Below are 15,398 nucleotides of genomic sequence, written 5' to 3'. Positions count from 1 at the left end.
TCTGGTGCCTGACTGTCCCATTCCTGTTGTACAGATCAGGACATTGGAGGTCAGTGGTTTAAACAAACTGCCCAGAGCCAGGAAGAAGTGGCTCAGACTGGCTCTCAGGGTAGCATCCTCTCTTCCCCATCATTTGATGTTGTGGGGACCAAGGAGCTAAGCCCCAGCTTCTTGTCCTCACTCTCTGTCTGTCCCTGCCGGAAGAGTTGAGCAGTAGCTGGCAAGGTCTAGAAGGTCTGGGTTTCTGGGCTTCGGAATTGGACAGATCTGAGCTTGAATTCACACCCTATCAGTTAAGCTCAGAGACTTTGGGCAAAGAAATATAATCTTGTTTTGTTTCTTCTTCTGTGTCGAAAAAGATTAATAGTGATTCCTGTCACACCATGTGATTTCTTGAAGAAAAGTCTGTTCCTTTCTCACTGACATCTCCTCAGAGGTCACACAGCATCAGCACCAGCAAATCTAGGAACCGGATACCAGCTTCCGGAGCAGGACTGTTGGGCTAAGAGAGATGCCAGCCTAAAAACGTAGATCTTGGAAATCACCTCCTTCAGCTTCTTCCCAATGGATTCCTGAGACTTATAAAGGTGAAGTGAACTGTCTTGGGTCACAAAACCCACTGGTGGGAGTGGAAGGGAAGAAACCATTGTTTTAGAACAGGATAGGGACTGAACTTATTCATTCCCAAGCTCTGGTGTGTACAAGGTACCCTGGTACCTAAGCATTAATTTGATGGCTAAATTTTTTCTCTGTTAGATGGTTACTAAGTTCCCTTTGGAACTAAATAAATAGTGATGAGAATTATAGGTGAAATAAATTTACCCAAAGAAGGCAAACTGGAGCTTCTTCCTTTGCTGTGGGAATTGGGCTGAGTACACCCTCTGGGTTGTTTGCCTAGCTCTGCCTTGCTAAGGTTTTCCTTGGAGACAAAATGTCATGGAAAACAAATAGTTTTTCCTCCTCTTCCCTGGACATATCACGGAATGTTGTATCTAACCCTCTGGTTAAAAAAATATTTACCTTGAGTAGCAACAGGCAGGCTAAGAGGTCACGAAGAACATTGGTGTGTCCAGGTCATGGCATGGGGTCTACCCCATGGCCATAGCACCCTCCCCCAAATCTGTGTAGCCAGGAGGTTATGGCCTGGTATCCACTTTGTGGTCATAGCACCCTCCCCTCAAATTGTAGTTATTTCTATTGCTTGTTTCATGGAAAATTAAGTTAAGCCCAGGAGAAGGCTGCAAAGATTCTGGTGTAGCATCCTCACACGTGCATGCGGAGAGTGGGCTCTCTGGTAGTATCGCACCATGAAGTTGAGTATTCTAGTCTCAGGGACAACAAACTTGCAGAACAGAAGAAACTGCCGACCCCAGCATAGAAACTGACTCCGTTCCTTCTCACTAAGTCTTCGAAGTCTGGGTCTGCGGCCAGTTTTCCCCTGAGTCTGCCCACAGATGTCAGCATCCTCATCAGCCACATAGCGGGTTTCAGAGGGCCACATGGCATTGTCCCAGGAGGTGAACACAGGTTCAGGAGTTCAGGAAATATTAGACTCTCGGGGCTCAGGAGGGCAACCTGAGCACTGCGGGCTGCTCCAAAGAATCTCACTGTAAAGTACCATGTGCGTAGGATTTCAGAACGAATCCTTAGGGAAGACATTTATGCTCTGGGCCTCTTTTCTTACATGGAGCGAAGGGTTTGGTATGAGATACTGCCTCTAGTCCCTTCTTCCTTGGACAATATGACCATCTTGTACTTGGTTTCCTCCACACGCAGCCACGACTCCTCGCCCCGAAGCCTTTGGAACCGAACCCTGGGACATCCCTCCTCTATGGAATCCCTGCTCCATGCGTTTGTTTTTCCAAATGTCCTTGGTGTTGGCGGGTAAAAGTGACTCAGTTTCGGGAATGTAGAAGCAGATGTTTCCTTTCAACAGGAAGCTTAGAAGGGTGTGCTGACACTCATTCAATTGCTGTCACCTCAGGAGAGACACACACAGTGATGGTTTTGCTATTTGGACACAAAAACATCTCACAACAGTGTCCTCCCTGTACTACTATAGGCAGTGGAAGCGATAAGATCCAGCTTCCTCCCCTACAGTCCAGAATCGCTCTCAGCGAAAGTTGTACCCCAAGAGTCCTGGGGAAAATTCTTTGCAAAGAGATGCATTAAAAACATTTATTTTATTTTATTTCATTTTATTATTTTTTAGAATTTTAGACACCAGTATTGTATTGACATCATTTCAACCCATAATCTCCCACCTCCAACACCTCCCATGCCTCTCCAACTTCCTTTGAACTGTCAACTTTAAGAGCCCTTCTTTAATTGTGTGTGTGTGTATACATTATATATATGCATGTGTGTGTTTTCTCCAGTGTTCATTTACTGTTGTGCTCATATGTATATGCATTTAGGACTGACCACTTAGAATTGGATAACCTATCAGAGGGACTGTCCCTGGAGAAAGCTGATTCTCACTCTCTTCACCCAGCAGGGGCCCTGTGACACTTCCTCAGTCCATGCTGGCATCTTACCTGGTGTTGTCCTCATGAAAGACTCACAAACAGATGCGTTTTGAACAAAGAGTCGTACTATGAGGCATGGCATAGCAAACCCATTTGAAGGGGGAGAAACATGGTCTTTGTAACGCTGGTTCATTTGGCAACTCTGAATTCTCATGCTTGGAATCCAGCACTCAGGGGAGAAGCAGACACTCTGAGTGATGATGTAATACATGATCCATTATGTGGCAGTGTTGAAACCCCGACAGCTAGACAGCCCCACCCAGGCCTGGTTCATTTATCTCCCTCAAGCCTACCAGAGTGCCCGACACCTACTAAACACTCAGTAAACTTTGATTAAAGGAGTAAAAAGAAAGGGTTCATAAAATAACCTTGATTGAAAAAAATGAGAACGAAATACAGGTGCATTGTGATTGCAGCAAAGTAACAAATTCATCTATATGTGCGTGTGTCATGAATAAATACTGAAAGGGGCACAAACAGGGAACTGTGGGAGAAATGTCATTTCTTTTAAGAAATGCCTTAAACCCCAGCACTCGGGAGTCAGAACTAGGTCACTGTAAGTGTGAGGCCAGCCTGATTTATAAAGTGAGTTCCAGGATAGCCAGGACTGTCTCACAGCGAAACCCTGTTTAGAAAAACCAAAACAAGAAAACAACAACAACAAACAAATAAAAGAAAAAGAAAAAAGAAAAAAATAATTTGAATAATATTCTGAAGTTCCTTTAGTTATCTTATGGATCAAGAGATGAGGTTGGCTTATCAAACACCAGAATCCCAGCAGGGGTGGGATATGGCAGAGGATCTTGGCTCTGAATAGAATCTCTTTGAGCCAATTAAAGTTTCTGGGCCTCAGTTTTCTGAAGGGGAAAGAGAAGGCAGTGGCAGAGGCTTTCACTCCGTGCTCCTATGAGGCTCAAACTAGGTGAAGGTCCTGGTCCACGACTGCCACTTGTTTGTGGAGATCGATTCTGATGGATTTGTTACAGATCAAGGCCGTGTTGAGCAGCTGTAGGGCTTGTGTTTACCACCCAGCCCTATCTCGTAGGACAGGAGACATAGCAGGGGGAGCGATTTTAGAAACGGCAGTGCTGCTCTGTAGGAGTCAGGTCTAAAGAGGTGAAGTGACTCTCCTGGCCTGTTGGTGGCATGGGGCCAGGGCTCCGCTTCTTAACCCACTTCTCTTGTCCTCTACTGCCTACCCCGTGACCCCATGAGGTTTCTGGCTCTCAAGGAAGGTCTCCTTCTGGATCCCTCAATTCAGGGAGGAGATTTCATCTCAGGGTGGAGCCTGAGGAAGCTGGAAGTTCTTGCTAGGAATTAGAAATCTCATTCTTGTTTAGAAACCCAGACCATTCTGTCTAAAGATGAGGAAATCGGTTTTCCTTGAACTGAATCATTGTGGAATAGCAAATGTGGATCAAGAATCTGAACCACAGGGCTGTGGAGACGGCTCGGTGATTAAAGCATTTGATTCGCAAGCATGAGGATCCAAGTTCAGCCCCCAGCGACCACATGGAAAAAAGCAGTGCACACCCACAATCCCAGCACAGGGGACGCACGCTGGCAAGATCCCCAGAGCTCACTATTTAGCCAACCCATGTGAACCATTAAATCCCAGATCCCAGTGCGAGACTCTGCCTCAAACAGCACAGTGCTGGAGGAGGAAAGGCATTGGAGGTTTTTCTCTGGCTAACACATATTAACTGTTCCCCCAATATGTACGTGTACTCATCCCGCTAATCTAGACGAACACCCACCTCCAATGTGTACCGGTATTTCTGCCTCTAGGAATTTGTCCTAAAGAGACATCAGAGATGAGAACGATGTCTGATCTGCAAAGTGGGGACCGGAGCACAGCTGACCTCTGCAAGAACTTTGGGAACACCTAAATGTGCAGCTGTGTCGGCTTCCCTGCGTGAACTGCGGTACAGCAACCAAATGGAGGAATGGTTGTTAACCCCAGAGGGAACTCCTGACGTATGGCAAACTATAAAGAGCAGGCTTCAGAGTGGTAAGGCAATGCAACTCCAAGTTTGGTATTTGTATGGGTTTGGAGAGAAAAGAGACTGGAAGAAAAAAACTTTAAAAAAATATATTACATATATGCAATATATATGCGATACATATATGTAACATATGTAATTTTATTTAATGCATAAATACATAAAATTTCATTGTATAAATATATAGGGTTGCTTGGTATAAACTCAAACATCTGGCCGGGAGAAGGGAACTTGGTTTGGAGCAATAAGTTCTGCCCTGACTGGGCAGCTATGAGGCTCGTACCACCGGCCCCGTCTCATAGGCCGGTCGGGAGACACAGTAGGAGGAGGAGACTTTAGAAATGGCAGGGCTGCTCTGTAGGTGATCAGGTCTAAAGAGGTGTATATATAAACATACTTTTCATAAGCATATTAAAAACATCAAGATGCTATATCTATAAAAATGTACTGATAATGTGACTAACAGTTTACCTTTCATACATCTCTGAGTTTTGATTGTTAAAAGAAGAACACACACCGATCTTAAATTAAAAAAATAAATGAGATTTAGAAGAAATTCCCTTTACGTATATTATAGACGTGTATGAAAATATCATAATGAGACTCACTTTCACTATTATTCATATATTCCATAAAATTATAATTTGCAAAACGTGACAATTGGATAGAGAAATATTTGCTTCATTTGTGAAAATTACTGAAAGTTTGAATTAAGCAAACAATTTGGAAATGAAGATAAAAAAAGAGAGTCTTTTTGTTTTGTTTTGTTTAGTTTTGAAACTCACTCTATAGACCAGGCTGTGTTTGAATTTGGATTAAAGGCATGAGCCATCACTACCTGTGGAAGCTGCTTTTTTTTTTTTCCTGTCAGTCATAGGACTGAGAATTATAGCCAGAGACAATGTGCCAGCGTGGTCCCAGGAGCAACAAACTCTTGCCTGGGGGTTAATCTCCTTGACAAGGTCCCTGAATCCTACAGGAGGATTGACCTGCATCTTAGCTCAATTTCTCTCACTTGATCTGCAGGACACTTGTCTGCTTGTCCCCAACATCTCAGCCTGGACCTTTCCTTTTGAACTTTAGTTTATACACTGAGGCAAATTGTCTTGAAAATGAAGAACACAGACTAATCTCAGCACTGGCTGCTCTCTCAGAGAGGAGCCCCAAGGAGGATTGCAAACTTGTTGGGTTCATGAAGCAATGGAAGTAGTAAGACCAGGGCATTGTGGGCACAGAGGAGGAAGATGCAGAAGCAAGAGGACTCAGAAGCAAAGGGGCTTGGGAGAGAGAATTCACTACTTTACAACTGTGTGGGAAGAGTGGGGGTCGAGAGCACCCTGGGAACGAAACTGCCCATGTGGATATAATTATTCCGCAAAAGCGCCCCCCACTTCATCTTCCTTTGGGCTCAAAAGCTGCTGACTTGGACAGCCTGTTACCTCATTGTTGGTGCCCACATCGAGCAGGACGGGAAGGCACTGCTGTGGATTGACTCCTCCGCATGCGGTGTACAGGGCCAGCTTGCCCACAGGGATGCCCATGCCGTAGCAGCCCAGGTCTCCCAAGCCCAGTATGCGCTCTCCATCGGTCACCACCACAGCCTGAAAAACACAGCAGGGCACCGCACCCTCAGTCGGGAGCACCCTCAGTCGGGAGCATCACCCCCATGACAAAGTGCTCTTTTCAAAGTCCTAGCAGCCTGGCCTGCCAGCTGGACACCCGCTGACTCTGCTGGGAAGAAAGCAGCCAGTCTGGGACAAGGCCAGAGGGATCCATCAACTGCAGGTGGCTGGTCCTTTCTGGCAAGGGGGCAAGAGAGCTCGCTGAGGCCAAGTAACAGAAAGATAGCATTCCTTGCATTCTGAAGATTGGGTCGGGAGCCGCAGAAACAGCTGGAGAGAAATCACATCTAGTCTTTTTTTTCTCTCTCTCAGAGAAACTGGACAGCCTCAGCCTGAAACCTGGGGCCTGAGACAGGAAGGGAGGGGTATGAGAAAGTTCAGGCCGCCGCTAGAACTGTAGCATCTTGAGGCCAATGTGCAAAGAACAGAGCTTGCAATATTTCTTAGAATCACAAAACACAGAATCAAGCAGATTCTTTGGTTGTCTGAGGATAAGCTGTTGGCAAGGAATCACCGAGGGCCAACTGTGTACTAGACACGGTACTGGTACCAATCGTACATGCATCAGATGTTGACGGAGCTCCTGGTGATGACCGACATGATTATATGGTTATGACGGATGCTCATTTCACTCACTTAATCAATACGCACAAAGCACCTGTTTGCTATTAAGACATATCCTGGGGGAAGGAACTTTAGTTTGATTACCTATGCAGTTAAATACGTGTGAAGTCAAATGAGACAGGGAGCATATTTATCTGCTGTTACAACTTTGGGACAGAGGCCTGAATGCAACAGGACAATGCAGGGGGAGGAGAGATTGAGATGTTCCCGTAGGGTGACTCACTCTTAGAAGTTCTGCACATGAGAGGATGCACACACCAGAATCAGACAAGAAGCAATTGTGAGGGTGCAGGCAGAATCAAAGACCTTTAATGGGTGTTGTGGAATATTGCTTTACCTAGGCAAAAGGGTGTTACATTCTTTTATGCCACAGAATGTTACTGCAACCGTGTATAGGTGTGCTTATTTGTTTTCGTTGCATTTGTTTAATGATGTAAGGATGGGTATTTAATTATGTGAAGATGTGCATTTGTCCCACCTTGCCTCCCTAAAGCACCTGATTGGTGTAATAAAAAGTCGAACAGCCAATAGCTAGGCAGGAGAGGGATGGGTGGACCTGGCAGGTGGAGACAATAAATAGGAGGAGAAATAAAGGCTAGAGAAGGAGAGAAGAGGAGGAGGAGAGAACAAGGGAGGAACAGAGAGACACTCCCGGAGCTGGAAGCCAGGCAGTTACAGTCAAACACGAGAACCAGTGAAAGTCAGATACACAGAAGGGAAAAAAGGAAAAAAACCCAAGGCAAAACATAGATAAAGAGAAACATTAAAATGAGAGCTAAGATAAGGCCAAGCATTCAAAACTAACCAGTCTCTGTGTCATGATTTGGGAGCTGGTTGGTGGCCTGAAAGCAAAATCCTGGTACAAATAGGAAAGAAAGTTAAGGTTCAGGATAGACTTGTGTAAAAGGTGTTGAGAAGCAAGGAGGCGTACTTTATATGAATGGCAGAATAGGGTGGGAGGGACAAGCCAACGAGCATCAGGACAAGGGGAAATCCCCTGGGGTGACAGTGAAGCTGTTTGTATGTCACTGCAACCAGCACACGATCATGGGCTCCCATTGTCTTTGAAAGAGCTAAATCTGTAGGTATCTCATCCATCCATTGAAATCCAGCTTTTTCCAGGACTGAAGGCTCTGAGCGATAGCTGTCCTGCGTGACCCCCGTGGTACAGTGGACATATCAGGGTTTAGTTAGCCTATGCAGGGCAATGCTAGCATAAAGCGATAAAGACCTGTTCTTGCCCTAATTGTGGTTCACTGCACAAAGGCTGCCTTCCCACTTCATTTCTCCAGGGGGTGAAACACATATGGGTGGCTTCTTCTGCTGCCCTTTCTTTCTTTCTTTCTTTCTTTCTTTCTTTCTTTCTTTCTTTCTTTCTTTCTTTCTTTCTTTCTTTCTTTCTTTTTTATTGTAGGTGCAAAAATTCTAAAAGCACTCATCTGCTTCAGAAGTTGAGTTTTGGAGAGTGCAGCAGGCCCGTGGAAACCCCATTTCCCTTTCAGATTGCTCTACAGCTTCTGTAGTGAGTGATCACAGCCCACATCCACACTCCCTCCCTCTCCCCTGCTCTGGGCACAGGTATGGCTATGCTGTTAATTCCACTTCCTAAGTGAGCAAGTCGAAGCTCAAAACCTTCCTGGTCTGTATATACTTGCCGTATGTCAGCCAGATTCCAGTGACTGGGTTGATGGTTCCACATTAGTTATCTTAGAAAGCCTAGATGGCTTGTCAAGGTCACCTTGGCAAGTATGGGACTGCCTCCTGGTCAGGCTTTGGGCTTCTGGGTCAACGGTGTTTTTGCTACTGTATCTTACGGTGACAAAGCACCTGTGTTCTTGGCAAGTTCTGCCCTGCCTTAGCACTCAGTGTCTGTCCCTGCCTCTGGTCTCCACCTGGCAGCATTTCCAGCTAGAGCCTGTACCCTCATGCTGCCTCTGGGCCCCCAAACGACATTTCTGTACCATCTAGCCTGTCCAAATCAAAGATTACTGACTCTGGTTCCCCTCCTGAAGCAATTCTTCGCTCTTTTTAGCAGGAAGCTGCTGTGTATCTATTTCTCTGAATTAAAACATTACCTCCTGTGGAGAGGAGGAGGAAGGCCAAGAAGACTCCTCAGGAAGGAAACACAACACACAAGCCTCAGGGATTAGAGACTTACAGGAAGATCCTGAAAGTTACAGGAACCACAAGATCCATCCCAAAGATTACACAAACAGCGACAGTTGCTGGGGAGAAGAGACCCCTTGGATGGCCAAGCTGCCTGTAAGTTGACCAGGGAGCTCCAGAGATGCAGCTTTCATGTGTTCTCACCATACTGGAGAGGGCTTTTCAGTGTTGCGGCTGCCTAGGCGTCACTTCTGCTCCTGTAAGCAGCCCCTCAACCATTGCCCTCAACAACAAACTCCCCGGTCACTAAGGTATACTTAAGGTATTCTTTTCTCCTTTGACATTTTTTACTTCGTTGCCTTCTTGTCAAGGGCTAGGTAAGGTCAACGGCCCTTTGGGGTTCTGGGCATGGAACAAGGACCTCTGGGCTTTTCTTTCTTGTCATGGCATGCTTGACAAGACCAGCAATGGACTGGCGCCAGGGCTCTGGAGGCACCAAGGCCAGTTTCCCTGTAAAGCTATGGACAAATGTTCCAGACACAGAGATGGGAAATGCTCTGCTTAGTGTACCTGCATGTACCTTGCAAAAGAGAAAGAAGAGTTACTCTCCCCATAATTCTGCTGCCTGATGAACCTTACAGATTTGTGTGCTGCTCCCTCATTTGAGGAGTACATTAGGAACTGTGATGAACAAACTCCCTAGCTTGGGTCACCAGTCCTCACGGTCCTTCTGACCCCCGCTTTGGATTCTTCTTTTCTCGCCCCTGCTCTTCCTCTTGAGAGTTCCAGGAAGAACCGCTGGTCTCATCACCTCCCTTCTTATTTTCCCACATCTTCCACGCTCAAGACCACTCAAACTTCTTTGATTTTTCCTTGAGCTCTGTCAAACTTGTCCAGTTGGCTATCAAGTTCTGCGGACCTTGCCCGCTCCAGTCTTCTGGCATTTGTTCTATGATCCTCACACCGTTTCTATTGCCTTTGACCAGACAATCTGCTTGTCTCTTATACCGCTTCTGTGATTTTCTGGCTGTTCTTTCTACTCTTGGAGTCTCCCCATCCTGTTTTATTTTTTACAGAGCACATCTGGATGTATCAGTTTCTTGCCCCCTTATAAAAAAAACCCAAAGATCAGACATTTATTTTTTTGTCTGATCTTTAGGATTTCCACGGGCTAGGTCCACTCTGCCTTTTGGAGTTTCCTGTCTTTTCCTTGCTCCTTCCTAACTAAAATATTTCCGGTTCTGTGTGGGACGTGCACTTCCTGCAGTACGTGGTGTTTTACCCATCTGCTTTTTCATGTCCTTGACTGAAATTCTGCTATTTTGTGTGTGGTTCAAGGAACAATGCAAAATTCACTTGTCTTGCCAGGTGATAGTGGTACACCCCTTTAATCCCAGCACTCGGGAGGCAGAGGCAGGCGGATCTTGGAGTTTGAGGTAGCCTGGTCTACAGAGCTAGTTCCAGGCCAGCCAGGGCTACAGGGAGAAACCCTGTAAAGCAGTTCACTCGTCTCCACGAAGCTTCCCTCCTGGGCTTCTCACTCTTCCTTTGCACTCCCAGAACATTTTTCCTTGCGCCAAGCAGCCAACAGTCTTTTCCGTGTACTATAAATATTCATGTTTCCACGTATTTCATAAAAGCTGTAAGCTTTTTAGGGGCAATATCAGGTTGTGTTATTTTTGATTCCTTAGTTGTTGGCTCTGAGGCCAGCAATGTGACACATAGTCCATTAGCCAGGCAAACCATCTCTCCAACAGTGTGGAAACAGCTTCTCGGCTGGGCAGAATTCAAAGCCAGTATCGTTAAATTTGGAGAGAAGGTATTGCCTCTCACTGTTCCTGATAGCAATCCGATTAATGCTGGAACCACTTAATTTGTTCAGGGGGTTGCCAAGGGCTTAGGGAAAGTCTGGGCAGTGTCTTTGGGTTTGAAAAGCCAGCAGCAATTTCTGGAATGACAGAACTCCAATTTCCTTATTTGGCTGTTGGAAAAGTCACTACACCCCTGTTTCTTAGACAAATGGAGAGGTTTGAAGGATAGTATGCTATGTTCCTTCTTGCCTGCCTTTCTCAGACCTATGATCTTATCTGACTTGTTGGATATGGTCCTTAGCTTAACTAACCAGAGGCTGATCGGAAGACCGTGAGTCCTGGCTTGCTCGCGGGCCGTTTCAGATTTATTAGTGGGATTATGGGCTGCCGGCAAGAGTTCTCAAGCCACTTTTTCTTCTTCCTCTCGCTTCACCCTTTGGTCTCATCACCCCTCCTTCCTTCCCCCCACTTCATAGCACAAATAGCACACATTCCTTAGTTTCAAATCTTGGTTCCACTCCTCACAAAGAACCCAGTCTTTCAGTTCCCTTGTCTCTAGAACAAAGACAGCAAGAAGCCCTGTGGATGTCAACAGAATTCGATGCATCGTTCTGTGCAAGGCACTTGTATAGTACGGCATGAAGGGGCTGGAGAGGTCTGCCCAAGGTTGTTCCTTATTCACGAGTGAGGGACTCTCTTCCCTACTGCTGTTCTTAGTCACCAGCCTATCTGGAGAAATTTCTTTACCTGACCTTGCCCAGAGGTCTTAACTCTTCCCCAAGATCAGCCTACAGCCGATGACTGACCACACCAGGAGTACACAGACACCCTGCCTCAGTGTCCTCCCCTCTTTTAGGAAGTACAGTTGTTGAACCAAGAGCTCTTCCTGACAAGTGGATTTTGGTCTCAGAAAGTTTCAGCAAGCCCTATCTCTGACACCAACACCGAAGGTGTTCACCACACCGTCGGCCTGTGCATGGTAGACAGGCACATGGTGCTGGCACTCTGGACCATGCTTTAACACCTGTGTGGCGGGTGTCTCATGGTGGAAGTTGCTGCTTTGGCTCCACCACACAGAGTTCTCTCTCCTCAGGAGTGTTGTTACTGGGTTGGGAGAGATGATTAGGAGTCTAGGGAGCTGACAGGGAGAGAAGTTCTCAGTTGAACCTTTCTCCTGCTGGAGGCAATGGGCACTCCGAGAAGAAGACAGGACACGGTGCTCACTCCTCTGTATGATTTACAAGGGACAACTTTTTTCCTCCTTGGAGAAGAAAGGCCTCAAAGCTTCGAGAGTCCTGGCCTTGAGTCATAGGTTCCTCATGGTTTTCTTCTCCTGGACTTCAGGTTTCTGACTCTTCAGCTGGGAAACCACAGAAAGTTAATTTTTCATCTTCCAAATCGATTCAGAAGGTCTTCTGAAATGAATCCCCCTCTCTAGCCAAGCAGCCAGCAACACTAGGTTCCAAAGACTTCCTAGGCCTCGAGAAACTGCCTCTCTGAATCAACCATTGAGGGCGGGGTGGGGTGGCAGAGCTCAGCCACAAGATGTGGTTTAGACACCAGCATTCACCTGTGGGTGACCTTGTGAGTACCTTGCATGCTCCTCTGAGCAATGTCCCCTCCTCCTGCCCATCCTCCAGGGCCCAGCTTGGGGCTTTCAGGAGGAATTCTTTCTGAGCTGAGACACTCCGTGCCTGTGTTAGCTGTGAAGGGGTGATGAGCAGAGTCCCTGTGGAAGTGGACAGATTTTTACCCTCTCTTTTTTAGCGAACAAGAAGGTCTGCAGGTCGGAACATTCCGAACTTCTGAAGGGGTACCTTGGGTGATGGGGGAGGAAGCCTTCAGAGCCGGGCTGGTGAGTGGGGCAGGGTAGAGCGTGGGGTGGGTTAGGCAAAGTCCCGTCAGCTACCGTTAGTTTGTTTACACACCATGATTCAGGCTCTATATTCAGAGGGCCCAGTTTTTCCAGAGAAGCCAAAAAAATCCAAGTGCTTTTATATTTATTGTTTTAAACGAACTATGCTTTAAAAAATAGTGCCTATAAATTCAAAAATTTTAACAGGCGCTAAGGGCCAAACCAAGTACTTCTGGGTACAAGGCATATGGCGACGCATCTGTGGTCTCTGATTCCCAGAAGAAACCTCTGTCTCCCTGTCTGCCCTTTGACCCTCCGTAGCCACAGATGCTACAACAGCTTCCAATACCTCCTGTAAAGACAATGTTCATTTGCATGCGCTTCAGTGTCCCCCAGTGCTATCATGCCTAAACCACAACAGGAATGTGAACCTGGGGATGCCTATCCGCGCGTACAGTAGGCAAGGGGGATTTTCACGATCAGAAGCCCTGTGTGTCTGCTTGCAAAATCAGCGCCGTTTCCTCTAGGTGGTCACTGGAACCTCTCAAAAGTGAGACAGAAATAAAGGGTGGGGATTGTCCGAGGCCTTTACCTGTCCCCTTTGGAGCCTCCAGGGGAGGGAGGCTGGACAGCTGGTACTGCCTGTCTACACCTCACCCTGCAAGTTCCTCTCCTTGGCAGCAGAGGCATGGTATTCCGCCCTTGTTTCCAGGTAAGTCATCTAACCAGAACGTGAATTGTTTGAATTTGGTCCTGCCCATCTTTATCACAGAGCTTCCGGGAGCTTCCGTAGAGGAGATGCTTCCTGAAGGGTGGTCAGATGCAATTGAGTTACATGGCTCTCACCAGACTTGATCAGCTCACGCATCTTACACCCTTCTTAAGAGGTCTGGATGTCTACCTGGGGCCTACTTTAGGCTCTCTTCCTCCAGAATGTGTAAAGTCCCTGTTTCTGTCCCTCTGGTCACTGTTACTGCCCCTCTGGGAGTTAGTAGTCAGTATTTAGAAGGGGCTTAAGATACGTTTATTGAAGTCAATAGTCACTTAGCTCCTATGCTTCTATTTTGAATTTATATCCTGAGTTTTTAACCATGGCATGAAGAATTTGGAGACAAGGTGTCTTTCAGTTTTATTTTGATTTTTTTTTTCAGAGACAGGGTTTCTCTGTGTAACAGTCCTGGCAATTCTGGAACTCATTTTGTAGATCAGGCTGGCCTCAAACTCACTGAAATCTGCCTGCCTCTGCCTCCCAAGTGCTGGGCAGTTTGAAACTTTTGTAGAAGGACCTAATACTAATCATGAATATTGGGCCCAGCCAAGGAAACAACTGAGGTTCGATTCCTGTGCCAACCTGGAGGAAGAGGTATCTTTTCATTTCCAGTTGAAGAAGAGGAATTTCCTTTAGATGTTCCAATTGCTCACAGTTTGCCTGGTCGGACTGTATGCATTATCTCTCTGCCTGACACAGTGCCTGCACACGGAAGATGCTCAGTGCGTCTGTTGACCGAGGCTATTCACCTGGGTGGGCACCTGCTGGGAGCCCGTTGATGCATGAGGCTTCTCTGTGGTTGAGCTGTCCAGGCCTACGGAACAGATTAGTGTGCAGGACTTCAGCACTGTGCCTGCCCAGGTTCGCCCAAAGTTAACTCTCCACTAAGTGGGCTGGCTCCCCTTAACGTCCTCAATATTTTATAGAGTATCATCCTAACACACTCGGGAACTATGCTTTCCTGGGATAGAGGCCAGGACTTTCAAGGCCAAGGCCTTACACATAACTGGAGTCCAGGCGGATAACCCAGGGCAAAGTCACACCCAGAGGGAGAAGTGAGGACAAATTATTTCCCGTGGCCAGTACTGAACTTTGGCTGTAGCTCAGACCTGGCTGCAGGGAGCTGAGGTCCTAACCCTTTTCTGCTCTTGTTCCAAATTCTCACACTGCCTAGAGAGAGCCTGGTATGGGCGGAAAACCATTAGAGGCCCTATTTGGTATCTTCTGGTGAGGAATGGGCTCAGGGAACCAGCAGGGGTGAAAGAAGCAGACCCCGCAGAGATCCACACCTGCCAGGGGAGCCAGGGTAAAGCGAACAGCTGGCCCCAGGGTTACACTGTGTTTACCTCCAGTACGTTCCTGGGCTGGAAATTCTCTCACGAAGGAGAGAATTAGTCTCACTTACGTTACTTCCAGTGAAGATAATTACCTCAGATGCGCCCCTCCACGGGCAGCACCATACAGTCTGCAGCCCATATTGTCGGCTCATCCTCCCCCTCCCCCCGACATGCTTTGAGGAGACTGGATATTTGGGAAGCAGTGTCAGCTTGGCTTTGTCACTCTGCGCATCTCTCTGCTCAGTGCTACTTGGGCACACCGACCCAAGCCCGCTTGCTGTAAGCTTTCCATGCAGCAAGTCCTCACCGGTGTCTGCATAACCCTCAACCTAAGGCCCTGTTCCGAAGTCATTTCCCCGCGACGTCACCTCAGAGCTCTCGGAGATGAAAGTCCTCCTACCTCTGTGATCAGCTGCAGCTCCCTCTGTGCGGTTCACTTGGCTCTGATCACCTTCCACCTGGCTGGTCTGCTGTGTTACTGTCCTGTTTTCATTACGAGGTATCCGTTACTCCGGAAGAGGGCCATGCTTGGTTCCTGTCTACATCCACAGTGCATTCAGCAGGAGCTCAACGCATGCAAACATTTCTTTGGACTAATATGAACTAAGAACAATTTTGCCTAGCTGTGCAGTTAAGGCAAATCTCTTCTGTGATGCATTTGTGGTGGTTCTAGCTGGTGTGCGATCAGGGCCTGGGAAGGGCGGGAAGTATCCTGCCTTCGGTGTCATAATGGCTCGTTTCAT

General features: G+C 47.0%; 1 protein-coding gene across 3 annotated transcripts in view; it reads right to left on the bottom strand.

The window, feature by feature from the left end:
• Me3 (malic enzyme 3) overlaps positions 1–15,398 on the bottom strand; it is a 178,697-nt gene that overhangs the window by 48,437 nt on the left and 114,862 nt on the right. For all 3 annotated transcript variants that reach the window (XM_087901562.1, XM_085682983.2, XM_048435135.3), the window contains exon 6: positions 5,971–6,132. In XM_087901562.1, coding sequence (XP_087757688.1) covers positions 5,971–6,132 — 162 coding nt within the window. The remainder of the gene's footprint in view (positions 1–5,970; positions 6,133–15,398) is intronic.

This window comes from Myodes glareolus, chromosome 24 (assembly GCF_982192425.1).
Source record: "Myodes glareolus chromosome 24, mMyoGla1.1, whole genome shotgun sequence".
Lineage (NCBI taxonomy): Eukaryota > Metazoa > Chordata > Mammalia > Rodentia > Cricetidae > Myodes > Myodes glareolus.
This window is presented reverse-complemented; position numbering and strand designations above follow the sequence as displayed.